The 13250-nt window shown below is 33.3% G+C and overlaps 6 protein-coding genes across 6 annotated transcripts; 4 read left to right on the top strand and 2 right to left on the bottom strand.

Moving 5' to 3' along the window:
• Positions 1–187: 187 nt before the first annotated feature.
• On the top strand, positions 188–2333 carry BX664DRAFT_371512 (uncharacterized protein; the record flags this gene model as incomplete). The annotated part of the gene is made up of 7 exons (XM_051548654.1): positions 188–935; positions 1024–1170; positions 1244–1570; positions 1638–1760; positions 1859–1889; positions 1979–2180; positions 2271–2333. 7 exons carry the CDS (start codon positions 188–190, stop codon positions 2331–2333), a joined length of 1641 nt encoding a protein of 546 aa, XP_051401129.1.
• Positions 2334–2797: 464 nt separating this feature from the next.
• Positions 2798–3487, bottom strand: BX664DRAFT_347947 (uncharacterized protein; the record flags this gene model as incomplete). Its single annotated transcript, XM_051547562.1, has 4 exons — positions 2798–2825; positions 2898–2978; positions 3057–3226; positions 3344–3487. 4 exons carry the CDS (start codon positions 3485–3487, stop codon positions 2798–2800), a joined length of 423 nt encoding a protein of 140 aa, XP_051401128.1.
• A 1112-nt stretch (positions 3488–4599) lies between these two features.
• Positions 4600–5860, top strand: BX664DRAFT_327881 (uncharacterized protein). Its single transcript, XM_051544497.1, has 5 exons — positions 4600–4676; positions 4817–4886; positions 4971–4991; positions 5147–5259; positions 5343–5860. The coding sequence occupies exons 1-5, from the start codon at positions 4608–4610 to the stop codon at positions 5655–5657; spliced, it is 588 nt and encodes a 195-aa protein (XP_051401127.1). The 5' UTR covers positions 4600–4607; the 3' UTR covers positions 5658–5860.
• Positions 5861–5938: 78 nt separating this feature from the next.
• BX664DRAFT_277084 (uncharacterized protein) lies at positions 5939–8335 on the top strand. The gene is made up of 2 exons (XM_051541352.1): positions 5939–6769; positions 7156–8335. Exons 1-2 carry the CDS (start codon positions 5985–5987, stop codon positions 8162–8164), a joined length of 1794 nt encoding a protein of 597 aa, XP_051401126.1. The 5' UTR covers positions 5939–5984; the 3' UTR covers positions 8165–8335.
• A 525-nt stretch (positions 8336–8860) lies between these two features.
• Positions 8861–11961, top strand: BX664DRAFT_327878 (chondroitin AC/alginate lyase). The gene is made up of 5 exons (XM_051544496.1): positions 8861–9305; positions 9390–9455; positions 9540–9580; positions 9637–9824; positions 9945–11961. Exons 1-5 carry the CDS (start codon positions 8911–8913, stop codon positions 11871–11873), a joined length of 2619 nt encoding a protein of 872 aa, XP_051401125.1. The 5' UTR covers positions 8861–8910; the 3' UTR covers positions 11874–11961.
• Positions 11943–12620, bottom strand: BX664DRAFT_293875 (60S ribosomal protein L38). The gene is made up of 4 exons (XM_051542069.1): positions 12582–12620; positions 12406–12466; positions 12217–12339; positions 11943–12151 (listed from the first exon to the last, which is right to left on the bottom strand). The coding sequence occupies exons 1-4, from the start codon at positions 12582–12584 to the stop codon at positions 12129–12131; spliced, it is 210 nt and encodes a 69-aa protein (XP_051401124.1). The 5' UTR covers positions 12585–12620; the 3' UTR covers positions 11943–12128.
• Between the last annotated feature and the right edge of the window lie 630 nt (positions 12621–13250).

Below are 13250 nucleotides of genomic sequence, written 5' to 3'. Positions count from 1 at the left end.
CTAATAATCTGGCTATATGAAAGGGCGAAATCATTGACAACCTTGACGGTATGATTACCTTTTATATCATCATCATTAATTTTTTTTTCTTATAATAATAAAAAAAAAAAATCCAAACTGTCAATCATTATACAATTCTTCTTCCTTTTCTTTTTTTTTCACATCTTTATTGACACTTTGATGAATAATGAAAAGATTTATTGCAACCAAGTTTAAACCAAGTTCCAGTAGCTTACATCTGCCTATTCAACGTAGTGATTCACTGGTTTCAAGAGAATCATCATCATCATTCTATAGTGGTATGAATCGTAACAACAACAATCATTGGAAACCATCTGATGATGATCATCTTCGTCACTTCTATCATAGTGAAAAAGAAGAAGACACAATTGGAATGTACCATCAACATCCGGCCACAACCTTAGAGAATCATCCAGGTCACAATCATACCAATTTAGAAAGCCATCATCATTATTATTTGAATGATACAGATCATCAGTCCGTTCTATCCACCACTAGTACACACGATGGATTATTACAGAAAAAAAACCGTCATGGCGGGTTTTTTGACAAATACAAAAAAAATGGATTTAGACAAACTATTTTTTCCATCTTATCAACACAACCAAAAGTAGAAGAGATAAATCATGATGATCATCGCCATTCCTCCTTTCTCCCAGTAACAACAATAATGACTGAAAAAGAAGTGATACAACCAACAAAGCCATCACCAGTTTACTCACCACCAGAACGACAACCTCATGTTAAGAATATAAAAAATGCATCATACCCATTATGGATAAATGATTCAAGGATGAATCATCAGCATAATACCCGCCCTCACCGGCACTGGTTACCCTTTTTTTCCTACCTTTTTGCAATGGCCACTTGTATTCTTTTAATTTATGAAATCATCCAGTTCAAACAAAACTATGGTAAAAAAAAAAAAAAAAAAAAAAAAGAAAAGGTTACGTCTACATATAAATTTTTTTTTGAATAACATTTACCTTACATTATAAATAGGTACCATCATCAACTTATCACCTTTCAACATAATGCTTGGTCCAAATTCTAAGATTTTTATTCGTTCAGGGGCACTTTTTACACCTTGTATGCGATCTAGTCAATCGATTTCATCTTCTGCTGTATACAAATGCCCAAGTGACAACGGTAAAAAAAAAAAAAAAAAAAAAAAAAAAAGGTCATATCTAACATCTTAAATCCAAATTTTGTTCATTCTTAGGTCAACCAAGTACTTTATCGGCACCGTCATGGTCATATTCTTTTAACGATGGAAATGATGATGACGGTATCCAATGTTCATTGAAGGATATGTGTGGATTATCGTCATTTGATCAAAATTCGGATCAGCCTTATCAACCTTATAGATTTATTACTGCTATTGCTGTTCATGGTGGTATCATCCAATGGTTAGTTAATATAGCCATTTTATTGACATTTGGAGCAACAATAGAACGACGTGTCAACCCTATACGATTCATGCTGGTGTGGACTTTATCTGGTACCTTTGGTTATGTGCTCGCCTCTGTATTTGTACATGATGATATAGGTAATAGAGTCAATGATAATGGATGGATGAACGATATTCATTTTTTTTTTTTTTTACAAAAAAAAAGTTCTTATGGGTTGCCTTGGTTCCTTGAATGGTATTTTTGGCTTAGCTTTGGTGAATCATATCCAAACATGGCAAATGACTCCTCAATCTAGTATCCATTTTTTCAAACTTTTATTATTGATTGGTAACTGAAATAAAAAAAAAAAGAGCAAATAGATCGATACAACCAAATAGGTCCAAAATGAACTCAATCTCATTAATGAAATTACTTTTATTATTTAGTTTTGAGTGCCGCTCTTGGTTACTTGCCAGGGTAAGACAAATATTCCCTTCTAAAAAAAAAAAAGGAGTACAGTAACATATATTGGCTAATCATCATCTTCATTTTTTTTTTTAATGTAGGTATAATAATTTCTGTCATTTAGGTGGATTTATGGCAGGGATATTATCAGGTATTGTCGTGATACCAACAAAATGGACTTTTCGATTCAATAAGAAATACTGGATCATGATGATGTTTATTCGGCTCTTAGCGCTGGTCGCATTGGGTGTTCTATTTTACTTACTACTTTCCAAATTTTATTCTAATCAAAATATGTTAGATGTAAGATTTTACCTTTTCTTTTTTTTTTTTTTTTTTTTTTTTCCTTTGTATCTCATAAATATTTTTTTTTCTCTTCTGATTGGTTTGTAGGATTGCTCCTGGTGTGGTTACATGACCTGTCTCCCTATCTTCAACATGTGTAAAGGTCATTGATTGATGGTGTGACAAGTAATAACATAGGAATTTAAGCAATGAAATTATTAACCGCAAACATAAAATATAGATTGATTTGTTAGATAGAAGAAGTAGTTTATAAAGTAATAAAAAAAAAAAAGAGAGACATATATTTCGTATTGATTTATGCAATCATTAGCAAAAAAAAAAAAAAAAAAAGAAATAATAATAATAATTATCGTTCATTATTTATCATATCGTCCTATCATCATCATCATCATCATCATCATCATCATCATCGATCTTCATCTATGCAATATCTGAACAATGTGATTCTAAATCCATCCTAATGAAGCATCATAAATGTATATGATGAACTGAAAAGAAAATATGATATTTTATTATAATACAGAGAGATGATAAAGTAAATGATAAAAAAAAAATGGAAATACAATAAAAATAATATATACAAAAATAATAATAATATATGTATCAGCTAAGAACTAGTCATATTTGTGGGGAGCTTGATAACTATAATAAGATAGAAATAATAAATAAAGATGATATTTTCTTTTTGTTAATTATCCCCTTTTGTAAACTTACGTGGCAGTAGATTCCAATTCTGGCATGGGAGTAGAAGATAAATAGATGATTGTAATAGGTAACATTTTTTTCACGGTAATACTAAAAAAGAAGAAGAAGAAAAAAGAAAATCAGTTTGCAGAAAATAGTGTTCACATCAGATATCAAATTGATACATACCTATCTAGTTCATTGTCTTTGATGGGAGCCCATTGTTCTGTAGAAGTCACAGTTCCGATTTGATTGTATTGATGAAGAGTTCCGTCCATACGTCGTTTGATGATCTCTACAATGGTAATAGCCTTATTGATCGTATTTCCTTTTCCCACCACAACAATATTAGGGTAAGTCTATCAATGAATTTGATAAAAAATAAAAAAATAAAAATATATATATATATATATATTTTTAGTTGAAAAACCAAACTATGAAATGCCATTCCTTTTTTTTTTTTTGTTGTTGTTTACCTTCAATTTGTCCAATCCCATACCGACCTTGCTCTTAATTGATGAAGAATTTGATACACGGATTTCATTGTCAGCAGCAGGTGGTTGATTGCTATCATCATTGTTAGTTGTTGAGGAGCCTGGTTCTTTCCGATATTCTTCCATCATGCGATAAAATTAATAAGACTACAAAATAAAAAAAAAAAAAAAATACAAATATCAAAATAGTTAGTTTCAATCCCATTCACTTGGTCGATCAGCACAATTATATAAATATCAAATGATATAAATGAGTTCAGATTTAAAAAAAGTTGTTCACATTATTAGACAAACCGAAGCAAAAGTATAACCAAGCAAGACCAAAGATAGACTATTTCTTCATCCAAAAAGTGTAAACCTTTTTCTTCCAACCAAACAATGTTCCAGATTTTTCCTTCCTTACAAGTCTTTCCTTTCCATTGACATTGTTCCTTCAAAAAAAAAAAAAAAGAAGGTAGTCCATACCCACAGTATAACCCAAATAGTTCTTGCTTTTTGTTTTCCACTAGTTGTTGTCCATGATCTAAGATAAACCAACAAAGTTCAGGCAAAAGCTTGTATATTTCCAACTAACCATAAAGTAAAAGAAGGAGAACATATATGTTGTGCCGATCCTTTATCGCCAATAAAAAAAAAAAAGAACCCAAGGAGTCTGTGTTCATTTTGACAATCTAAATATCAGCACATTCTTGATCTTTGTCCGGCCTTACAGCATCATCATCAGTAGACTTGTTGAAGGATGCTAAGATTTCGAACATTGTGACCACCATAGAGAAGGAAGCAAGAGAATGAAAAGTGACTAGAGACCTGAAAGTAAGGAAAAAAAAGGGACGCTTGTTTGTCTATAGAGAAAGAAGGAAAAAAAAATATAAAGTGAATCACCTTTTGAATCAAAAAGAAGAAGTAGTACTATATGGTCCATATTAGTTTCCTTTTGTTTCATGGTTCATCTTCGAACCTTTTACCGCATCATCATGACTCTTTTCTATATATAAATAAATAAAAAGGTATCTATTTTTTACATTACCGAGTTTCCAATAAATGTCTTTTTAGCAAAGAAAAATGAAATACAGAATGGGCGCGAAATCATGAAGATAAAAAAAAATGCCACTTTATGCGGAAATTGAAAAAGGCAGAATAAAATGTACTGGTCGCTTTCATGAGTGGCTTTGAAAAAAAAAAGAGTAAAATGGAAGGGGGTTGTCAAAAGATACAGTTTCTTTTGAGTATTCAATTACCTTTCGTTATGTCTTTTTTAGCTCGTCAATGTCAACGAATCAACCGTATTTCAACAACTAGTTCTTATTTTTCAAAGGTAATAAATAATAATAATAATAATAAAGAAGGAATGTCTTAGTAAATTGGTCATATCTATCTTTTTTTTTTTTTTTTGGTGTTGCTAAATATACTCATTATTATTACCATTCTTTTTCTTTTTTTTTTTTTTCTTAATAGAGATATGCTCACAAGAAAAGTGCCATTCAAGTCAAACTTAATGACTTTGTTGAAGGGGTTGGTATCAAAGGTATCAAAGTTATTATTATCATTATGCACAAAAAATGAACTAATTATATACTTTATAATTATTATTATTATTATTATTTTATAGACGACATTGTTTTAGTTCGACGTAAGTAACTTTTTTTTTTTGACAGTATATTTTATTAAAAAGGAGGGGGGGGGAAGATTTAGGGAGAGTTAGGATTGGGGTATGCATATATAAAGGTTATGTTATGTAGTTATGCAGATATCTGATATTCCCTTTTTTTTTTTTTCTTAATATAGCTGGACTTATGCGAAACATTTTATATCCTGCTGGAAAGGCAACTTATGTATCAACATACGAAGGACCTCGTAATCGTATATTGGAAGCAAATGATAATCATAACCACGTGGAGGTAATTTATAGAGAGGATGATCGTTAACATTTAAGGAAGACAACGTGCAAAAATGACTAATGATTATAATGATTATATAATAGGATGTATACTTACAACAACAACAGCAACAACAACAACGTCAACAAGCAACAGAACGATTAGTGGGTGGATTGGAAAATGTTAATGAACTTGAATTTAAGCGTGCAGTGGTACCTAATAGTGACAATACATTTGGATCTGTTACAGTTGATGATTTGGTATTGAAATTGAAAGAAGATTATGGACTGACGATTGATAAACAAGCTATTGAATTCAAGTCAGAAGGTGGTCGTATCAAATCATTGGGTGAACATATTGTACAGGTACAGATTGGTGATGTATCAACAAATGTGAAAGTGATTGTCAAATCTACCTAAATCCTAGCGTTGTGTTAGTTCTTTTTTTTTTTTTTTTAATTTTAGTTATTCATTATTATTCATTATATCTCGTTTTGTTAATCTGCATGCATCAAAGCACAAACAATGAATAAAAATAGAAAAAGGAAATTTACCTCTTGACATTCAAACTCCGTATACGCCTTTTTTTTTTCTTGTTTTGTCTTTTTTTTACATAAAACTTGTTTTCTTGGTTTTTTTTTTTCTTTTTTCTTCTTTTTTCTTTTTATTTCTTTCTTTCCTTCTTCTTTTTTTTTTTTTTTATTACGTAAAAGTGTATCACTTTGGAAACAAAATACATATATAGCAATGGGTCAAACGTCTTCCAGTAGTCAGGTAGATTACACTTTTGGTATTGTAGCCAACAAGCCTAATCAAAACACTACTGCAACATCACCTTACAACCAAAAACAAGTCGACCATCTTAGCAACAGTAATAATAATAATACTAACAATATTCAACATATCAAAAAAGACGAACGCTTATTACTCTATCCTCAACACTACGGTCTTGTATATGATATTGACGAAAGTGACGATGACGATAAGGTACAACAGGAACGACTTTCCTTTCCGTCCTCTTCTTCTTCCTCTTGTTCCTTACCACTCACTCAACAACAACAACGTCGAAGGTCTTCTTATTATAGTACATTACAACAACAGAAACAACACATTGACCGAATAGATTCCGGTTATGCAGATCAAGATGTTTTTTTTGTTCCCCCCAAAATGGTGACCCTGAATGAACGCCTTGCTAAGGATATACTTTATGTGGACCAGCTTTACTACGCCGATTCACTCCCTTCAAAGAAACAACAACAACAACAACAACAACAACCAAGATTTCCTACTCTTGCTCCTACTTTGGCTTATACTTCCAATTTGAATGCTTCCAATTTGACTGCGGGTATTATCGACGGTGGCAATCTTGATGATGATGATGATGAATTTACTATTGGTACGAAATTGACCTTTGCTGCAGCTGCATTGGCCTCCCAAGATGCTTCTATGCGTGAAATTTGTCTATCTAGACGATCTTTGATTAGTCTTAGCCCAAATATTGGTTTATTGACATCTATCCGGAAATTAGATTTGTAAGTGATACTCCCGTTGAAAAAAAAAGGAGATATGTGGGTATATATACATTTGTGTGAGCGAGTATGTGCGTATCTGGGTATATATATATGTGTGTATGTTATGTGGATGAAGATATGGTATTTATAATAGACATATATAGATTGGTTTGATTGGGGCTGGAGTGGGTGATGATCGTATGCATAGTTTTTGGGAGACTTGGATTACAGGGGGGAAAGTCTTTTGCGAACAATGATGGATTTGGGGAACATAGGAAGGGGTTAAAAAAAAGATATCTTTTGGGTGGCGAAAAAGAAAAAAAAAAAAAGGAGCAAGGGAAAAAAAAAGGGGAGGGGAAAAGAAGGACTCGACAACAAACAACTAACTTGTTTCTCTTCTTCTTTAGATGCAACAACCAGTTAGTTGATTTACCTGACAGCATTGGCCAATTGAAACAACTCGAAATTCTCACGATCTCCAAAAATCAACTTCAACATTTACCCAATACTTTACAATGCTTATCGCGGCTAACGGAATTAGATTTATCATACAACCAGTTACAGCATCTTCCATCTCTCGGTCATTTTTCAGTTTTGAACACCTTATTATTATCACATAATCAGTTGACTTCTATACCATCGGATTTAGCTGGCATGAAACGACTTGTTACTATGGATCTATCATATAATCCGCTCTCAGTATTACCGGCAGAAATGACTCGATTGTCACATTTACGACGATTACGACTGGATCATTGCCATCAGTTATTGAATCATGAACAACATCAAGCTATGGAGTATACATTGACTCACGATCCACCAAGTCTTATGGAAATCTGTGCTAGAAATGTAGTTTCAACTCTCTCAACAACAACAGCAGGGACAACAACTTCATCAAGAAAAGGGAAATTTAGTATCAAATCAACAAGACAGTATGCATCACCAAGAATCACAACACAGAAATTGACGCAATTACCTAATCATCTATTATCATACCTCGCATCCGTAAAAGTATGTTCATCATGCCATGGGCCTTATTTTGACACTCATGTGGTTCGCCGACGATTAATTGAAAAGAATGATTTATGGATCCCACTGGAATATCGATTATGCTCAGCTCATTGGTCCGATGAAAATGATCGTTTGTTGAATATGTTCCATCGTGAAAAATCATTTTTACACAACAATGTCGATATGGTTTCAACGGTTGCAACGCTTTATACACTTGCTTGCCATCAAGAACAAGAAATGGATCATCAATTGCCAACAACGACATCTTCTTTATGCATGGACGATCTTGATATGAAGACAACAACGACTGCCAAAGTGGCCTTTTTACGCCATCCTCAACGATTACAGCGAGTGATGAACAAAAATCCTTCCAGCTTTTTACTACACAAGATGCAACGTGGATAATAGTCTATTCTCTTTGTCTCTCTATCTCTGTTGTGTGTTTTGTATTATTTTTATTATTATCACTATTCTTATTATTACCATTTTTTTTATTATATTTGTATTCCTCCCTGTTTATCTTTATTCCTCCTTTTATACCATTTCTGCAATCCTTATTATTAGACAAATAAAAACCTTTTGTATATATATTCAAATATATATATATATATATATGTATATGATGATTGTAATGACTCTTGTGATAATAATGATCATTGGATACCTAAATATGATGATGACTGGTTGAAGAATGCTTTCAATAATATGAGATAATTTGTATAATAAAGAGGATGGTTTGAACTCCTAATTTTTTTTTTTTTTTTTTTTTTTGTGTGTGGATGAGCGTATGTGTAGATGGATAAGGAGAGCAAGAGAAATGATTGCCAGTATAGTTGATTGTGAGGTCTATTCTGTTTTGGCATACAAGCACACACATATATGCATTCATTCTACCATATTGACCACACGTGAGCTTGTGCTTTGATGATCTAACTTGCCTATTGGAGTAATTCAGACTCAAGTGTCCTTTCCTTCTATCATTTGTTGTCTCTCTTTCTCCCCCCGTATCTAATCATTTACATGCGATATACATATAAAAAAAAAAAAAAGAGAGAGAGGAGACCCTGATTTCCTTTAGTTCTTTTCTTTTCCTTTTTCTTTTTTCATTATAATTACTGTTAGCTTGGTTCTTTGAAGAGAAAGGTGTCATCATGATTCTAGTGATCCTATTTCTCATCACCTGCGTTGAATCTTATCTTTACTACAAGAAACAATATCAATTAGGCTTGAGTATAGGCTGTATTTTCTTTTTATGGTATGCTTGGAATACGGCCTATCCCATTTTTACCTTTTCACATGAACCAATTCTTATCACATCTACTGTATCATCATCATCATCATCAGCATCATCATCATCAGGAACAGATCATCCATCATCAAAACAACAGCAGAATCAATCAATTTCTTATGGAAGTAACGAAAGCTATCCCATCCATTTGAAGATCATCACGACTTCTCTCCAGTCCTCAGACCTCTCTCATATCTTGATCAACAAGAATCTTATCAACGCCAACTCAAATAAAGAAAAACAGAATGGATTTATTTGGTAAATCACATTTAAGATAGATATTTCTCAATTCCATTTTTGTGATTACTCAACCATCAGCATCATATATATATATATATATAGGAGTTCAACATTGAATACTTCAGGATTATGGTCTGATATTGATTATACATCCGGCTGTTTAGTGCGGTAAGCTAGTGATATGATTTTGCATGAATTTTTCTCCAGATGGTATCTATATGTCTCATTTTCTTTATTTTATTGTCTTTATAGAAAAACGGGATGGTCGGCAATAAATCATCTCAAACGTATAGGTAAGAAACAGTAACAGATAAATCATCATAGTCTAAAATCTATGCTTCAATTATAGAATCCATGGCATCTATTTGGTATCATCAGCAAGAAGATAGAATCTTATTATCACACATCTTGCAAGCTCTCCAATATTGGTTCACTCATGATTATACTAATGATGATTGTCTATTATATGGTGGCCAAGCTTATAAAAACTGTCCTTGTGGTACAATTGGCTTATGGAGTAGAGCTTGGGAATCTCAGGCAAGTATAACAAAAAAAAAAAAAAAAAAAATAAAAATAAAAAAAAGAGAAAATTCTTGAAATTAAAACTCCCTTTTTTTTTTCTTTCTTTCTTTTTCTTTTCTTTCTCAATTGATATAGGTGATTGAGGTTCCTCGATATATTGGGAATATATGCCTCTTGATCAACAATGAACTATCATCTGCACAACGAAAACAATGTATCAAGTTCACTTCTAGGTCATACTCTGTGGTGGATCAATATAGTGGCGTCGATCTCTTGAATATAGTTCACAACGGTATCTCTTTAGCTCTTCTTCAATCCAATCCATTATTGATTCAAGACGCTTTGGATCGAGTATCTAAAGATGTAGTGATTGCTCCAAATGGAAAGGATGGTATACAAGTGGATGGTTCATACTTATTTCATGATGCTCAACTTTACAATGGCAACTATGGTGAAGCTTATATCTTGGATTTGATCAATATCTTTGATATGATGCGCAACGCATCATCCTGGTTCCCTAGTAATACCACACAACAATCATTTGCTACTCTTCTTTCTGGAAGTGAATGGATGATGTTTGGCACCAACTTATCTTCTTCTTCATTGACATCTTCTGTGGTACGATCTCCTTGGTTATGGCAATACAATGTATTAGGCAGGATGATTTCTTATCGAACTAGCGATTTACAAGGTACTGATGGGGTGGCATTGAATATCATGCAACTGAATGGGATTCTTCAATCATGGTCAGCAATTCATATCAATGCTAGTACCATTGGCAACAAGACAACAAACGCAACAACAACAACAGGAAATGTGATTCAACCAGAAATACGGGCATTATCATCTATGATTCAGCGACTTGATCATCCATATACGTCAGCAAATCAAGGTCCATTGATGGGAACACGATACTTTTGGAATGCTGATTATCTTGTCCATCGGTGTCATGGCTTTATCACTACGTTGAAAATGATATCTACTAGAACAACAACTTGTGAATGTTTCAATGGTCAAAATCTGAAGGGTGGATATCTTAATGATGGCAGTCTTTTTACATATCAACAAGGGGATGATTATGTGGATATTTTTGGTGCTTGGGATTGGAAAAAGATACCTGGAGTGACCATGATCAACAACAATTCTTCTTCTTCTTCACGATGCGAAAAAGCAAATCGATTCAAAGGCAAAACATCTTTTGTAGGCGCGGCAACTTTACAGTCAAGTCAAATGGGTGTGGCAGTGATGAATTATACGGATCCACTTGATGATGATCCTGGAGCATTTGGTTGGCACAAGACATTTATTTTCTTCCCTTCTGTTTATGCAGTTCAAATGGATGTAGTATCTTATGATAATCACAATTCTTCTTCTTCTTCTTCTGTCATGATGGTCAATACAACCTTGGATCAAAGACGGCGGCGTGGTGATATCTATTTGAATGGAAAGCGATTACAGCAACCCAATGGAATTTATCACAATGTAACAACTGTATGGCACGACAAGATACTTTATACGTTCGACATGCCTGTCAATTTGACAATGGATGCAACATCTCATCCAAGTGATTGGACCTCTTTTGGTGTTTCCAACAACAAGACGAAAGAAAATGTGGATATTTGGTCAGTAACAGTCATGACAACAAAGACATTGACGTATACAGTACAACCCAATTATCGATTACACCGACATCAATCAGAGCCACCACTCGAATTCATTTATACGGAGGACGTACGAGGTGCATTCAGTGCAACGGAGCACTCCGTGATGTTGGCGTTTTGGGCACCGGCATCGATCAGTATACCATGGTCACACGACGATGATGAAGGGGATGATGGCACAGATATCTTTATTGAAACGATACATCCTTTGGTACTCTGTTTACAGCAACAAGTGGGCAATGGCACCTGGGTAGTAAGCATCAGTGATCCAACACAATCCTTATCTTCGACAAACATCAAGATCTCCATTGACCAAGAAGAAGCTCCTATCCAATATGATGTGATATTCCCTCAAGATCAACGTGGAAGTTCTGTCACTATGATATTGCAAGATGAACCTTAGTATAGTTTAATATATTCCTTTCCCCTTTTCTATTTTTTTTTCCCAATATGTATATCAATAAATCCTATTGTTCTCTCTTCTTGATCTATCTACTCAAATATAATTCGACGTTGATGCTGATAATGTTGATGATTGACTTTATAATTTCCTTTATTGCAAGCGTAGAGCCCAAAAAAATGAATAAAAGAGAATAACTAAGACTAGATAGATATAGAGGTAAATCAAAAAGTAATCATGATTCGATCATATTGTCGTTTAGATATCCTTGACGCTAAGAGCTACACACAAAAAAAAAAAAAAATGAGTGAAATTGTTCTTCGAAAATGATATATAATGTTATTACCAGGAGGAAGAGATTGTCTAAGCTTGTTGGCCTTTTGCTTGTCATTGACAACGAGAGTGTACAAGAAACGAGAGCATCGTACCTTGAACTTGTACTTGTCACCGTTCTTCTTTACACGAGCAGCTATAACATTTATATAAAAATACATTTAATGAGTTGATGTTAGATTTAAGTTGGGGGGAAACTTACAGCTGGCATCCTTTCTGCGGGTGATTTCGAGGAATTGTTTAATGTCGAACACTTGCTTAGGCTACATCAAATAATAATAATAATAATAATAAATCAATCCATCCATCCATCCATCCATCCATCCATCCATTATTGTCGTCATTATTGATATCGTTTATATGCTTTTTATGATTTACCATCTTTTTTGATCAAATAAGAAATATATAAAAGCCAAAAGGGAAAGATTCAAGTACATTTTCCCCCCTTCTTTTCATACCCCCCCAAAGTGCGGCAAGTGGGAAATCAGTTTTTTTTTTTTTTTTGGATTTTACAGCCAAAAATTTGGAACTCCTCAGCCAAATGTTGGCTGTAAAAATCAATCGTCAGGGTATCCTCAGGCAATTTTTCGAAAAAATCAATGAAATCATTTTAGTATTTATTGCACATGAGGTGGCAAGATAAGCAATAAAATGGGGTTAGATGATATGATGTTACTTTTTTGAGAGGAATCTAATGGTGATCATTTTATTGAATGATGATGACTATCGGATAAGATAAGACGATATTGATTTTTTTTTTATGTATTGGAAAGCAAGGTATAAATTGTTATGAAGACCAATTGAATGGCTTCATATATGTTTAATCCAAATGTAATACGATGATGATGATTTTTAATTAAAAAAGTATAAAGAGGAACATGTCTACTCCCTGTGACGTTACAACATTATGAATCACTATGGGACAAAGCAATGAAAAGCCATTATCCATTGTTAAGTTACTTTTTAACAGTGCAGCCGATAACAATGAGGATGAATCATATTGCGTAGTGATGGTAGCACTGTAAGAATAGTGAGATAATCATGCTT

This window comes from Halteromyces radiatus (genome assembly GCF_025201355.1).
Source record: "Halteromyces radiatus strain CBS 162.75 chromosome Unknown BX664scaffold_3, whole genome shotgun sequence".
Taxonomy (NCBI): Eukaryota; Fungi; Mucoromycota; class Mucoromycetes; order Mucorales; family Cunninghamellaceae; genus Halteromyces; species Halteromyces radiatus.
The sequence above is the reverse complement of the archived record's forward strand: the minus strand, read 5'-3'. Positions and strand labels throughout refer to the sequence as shown.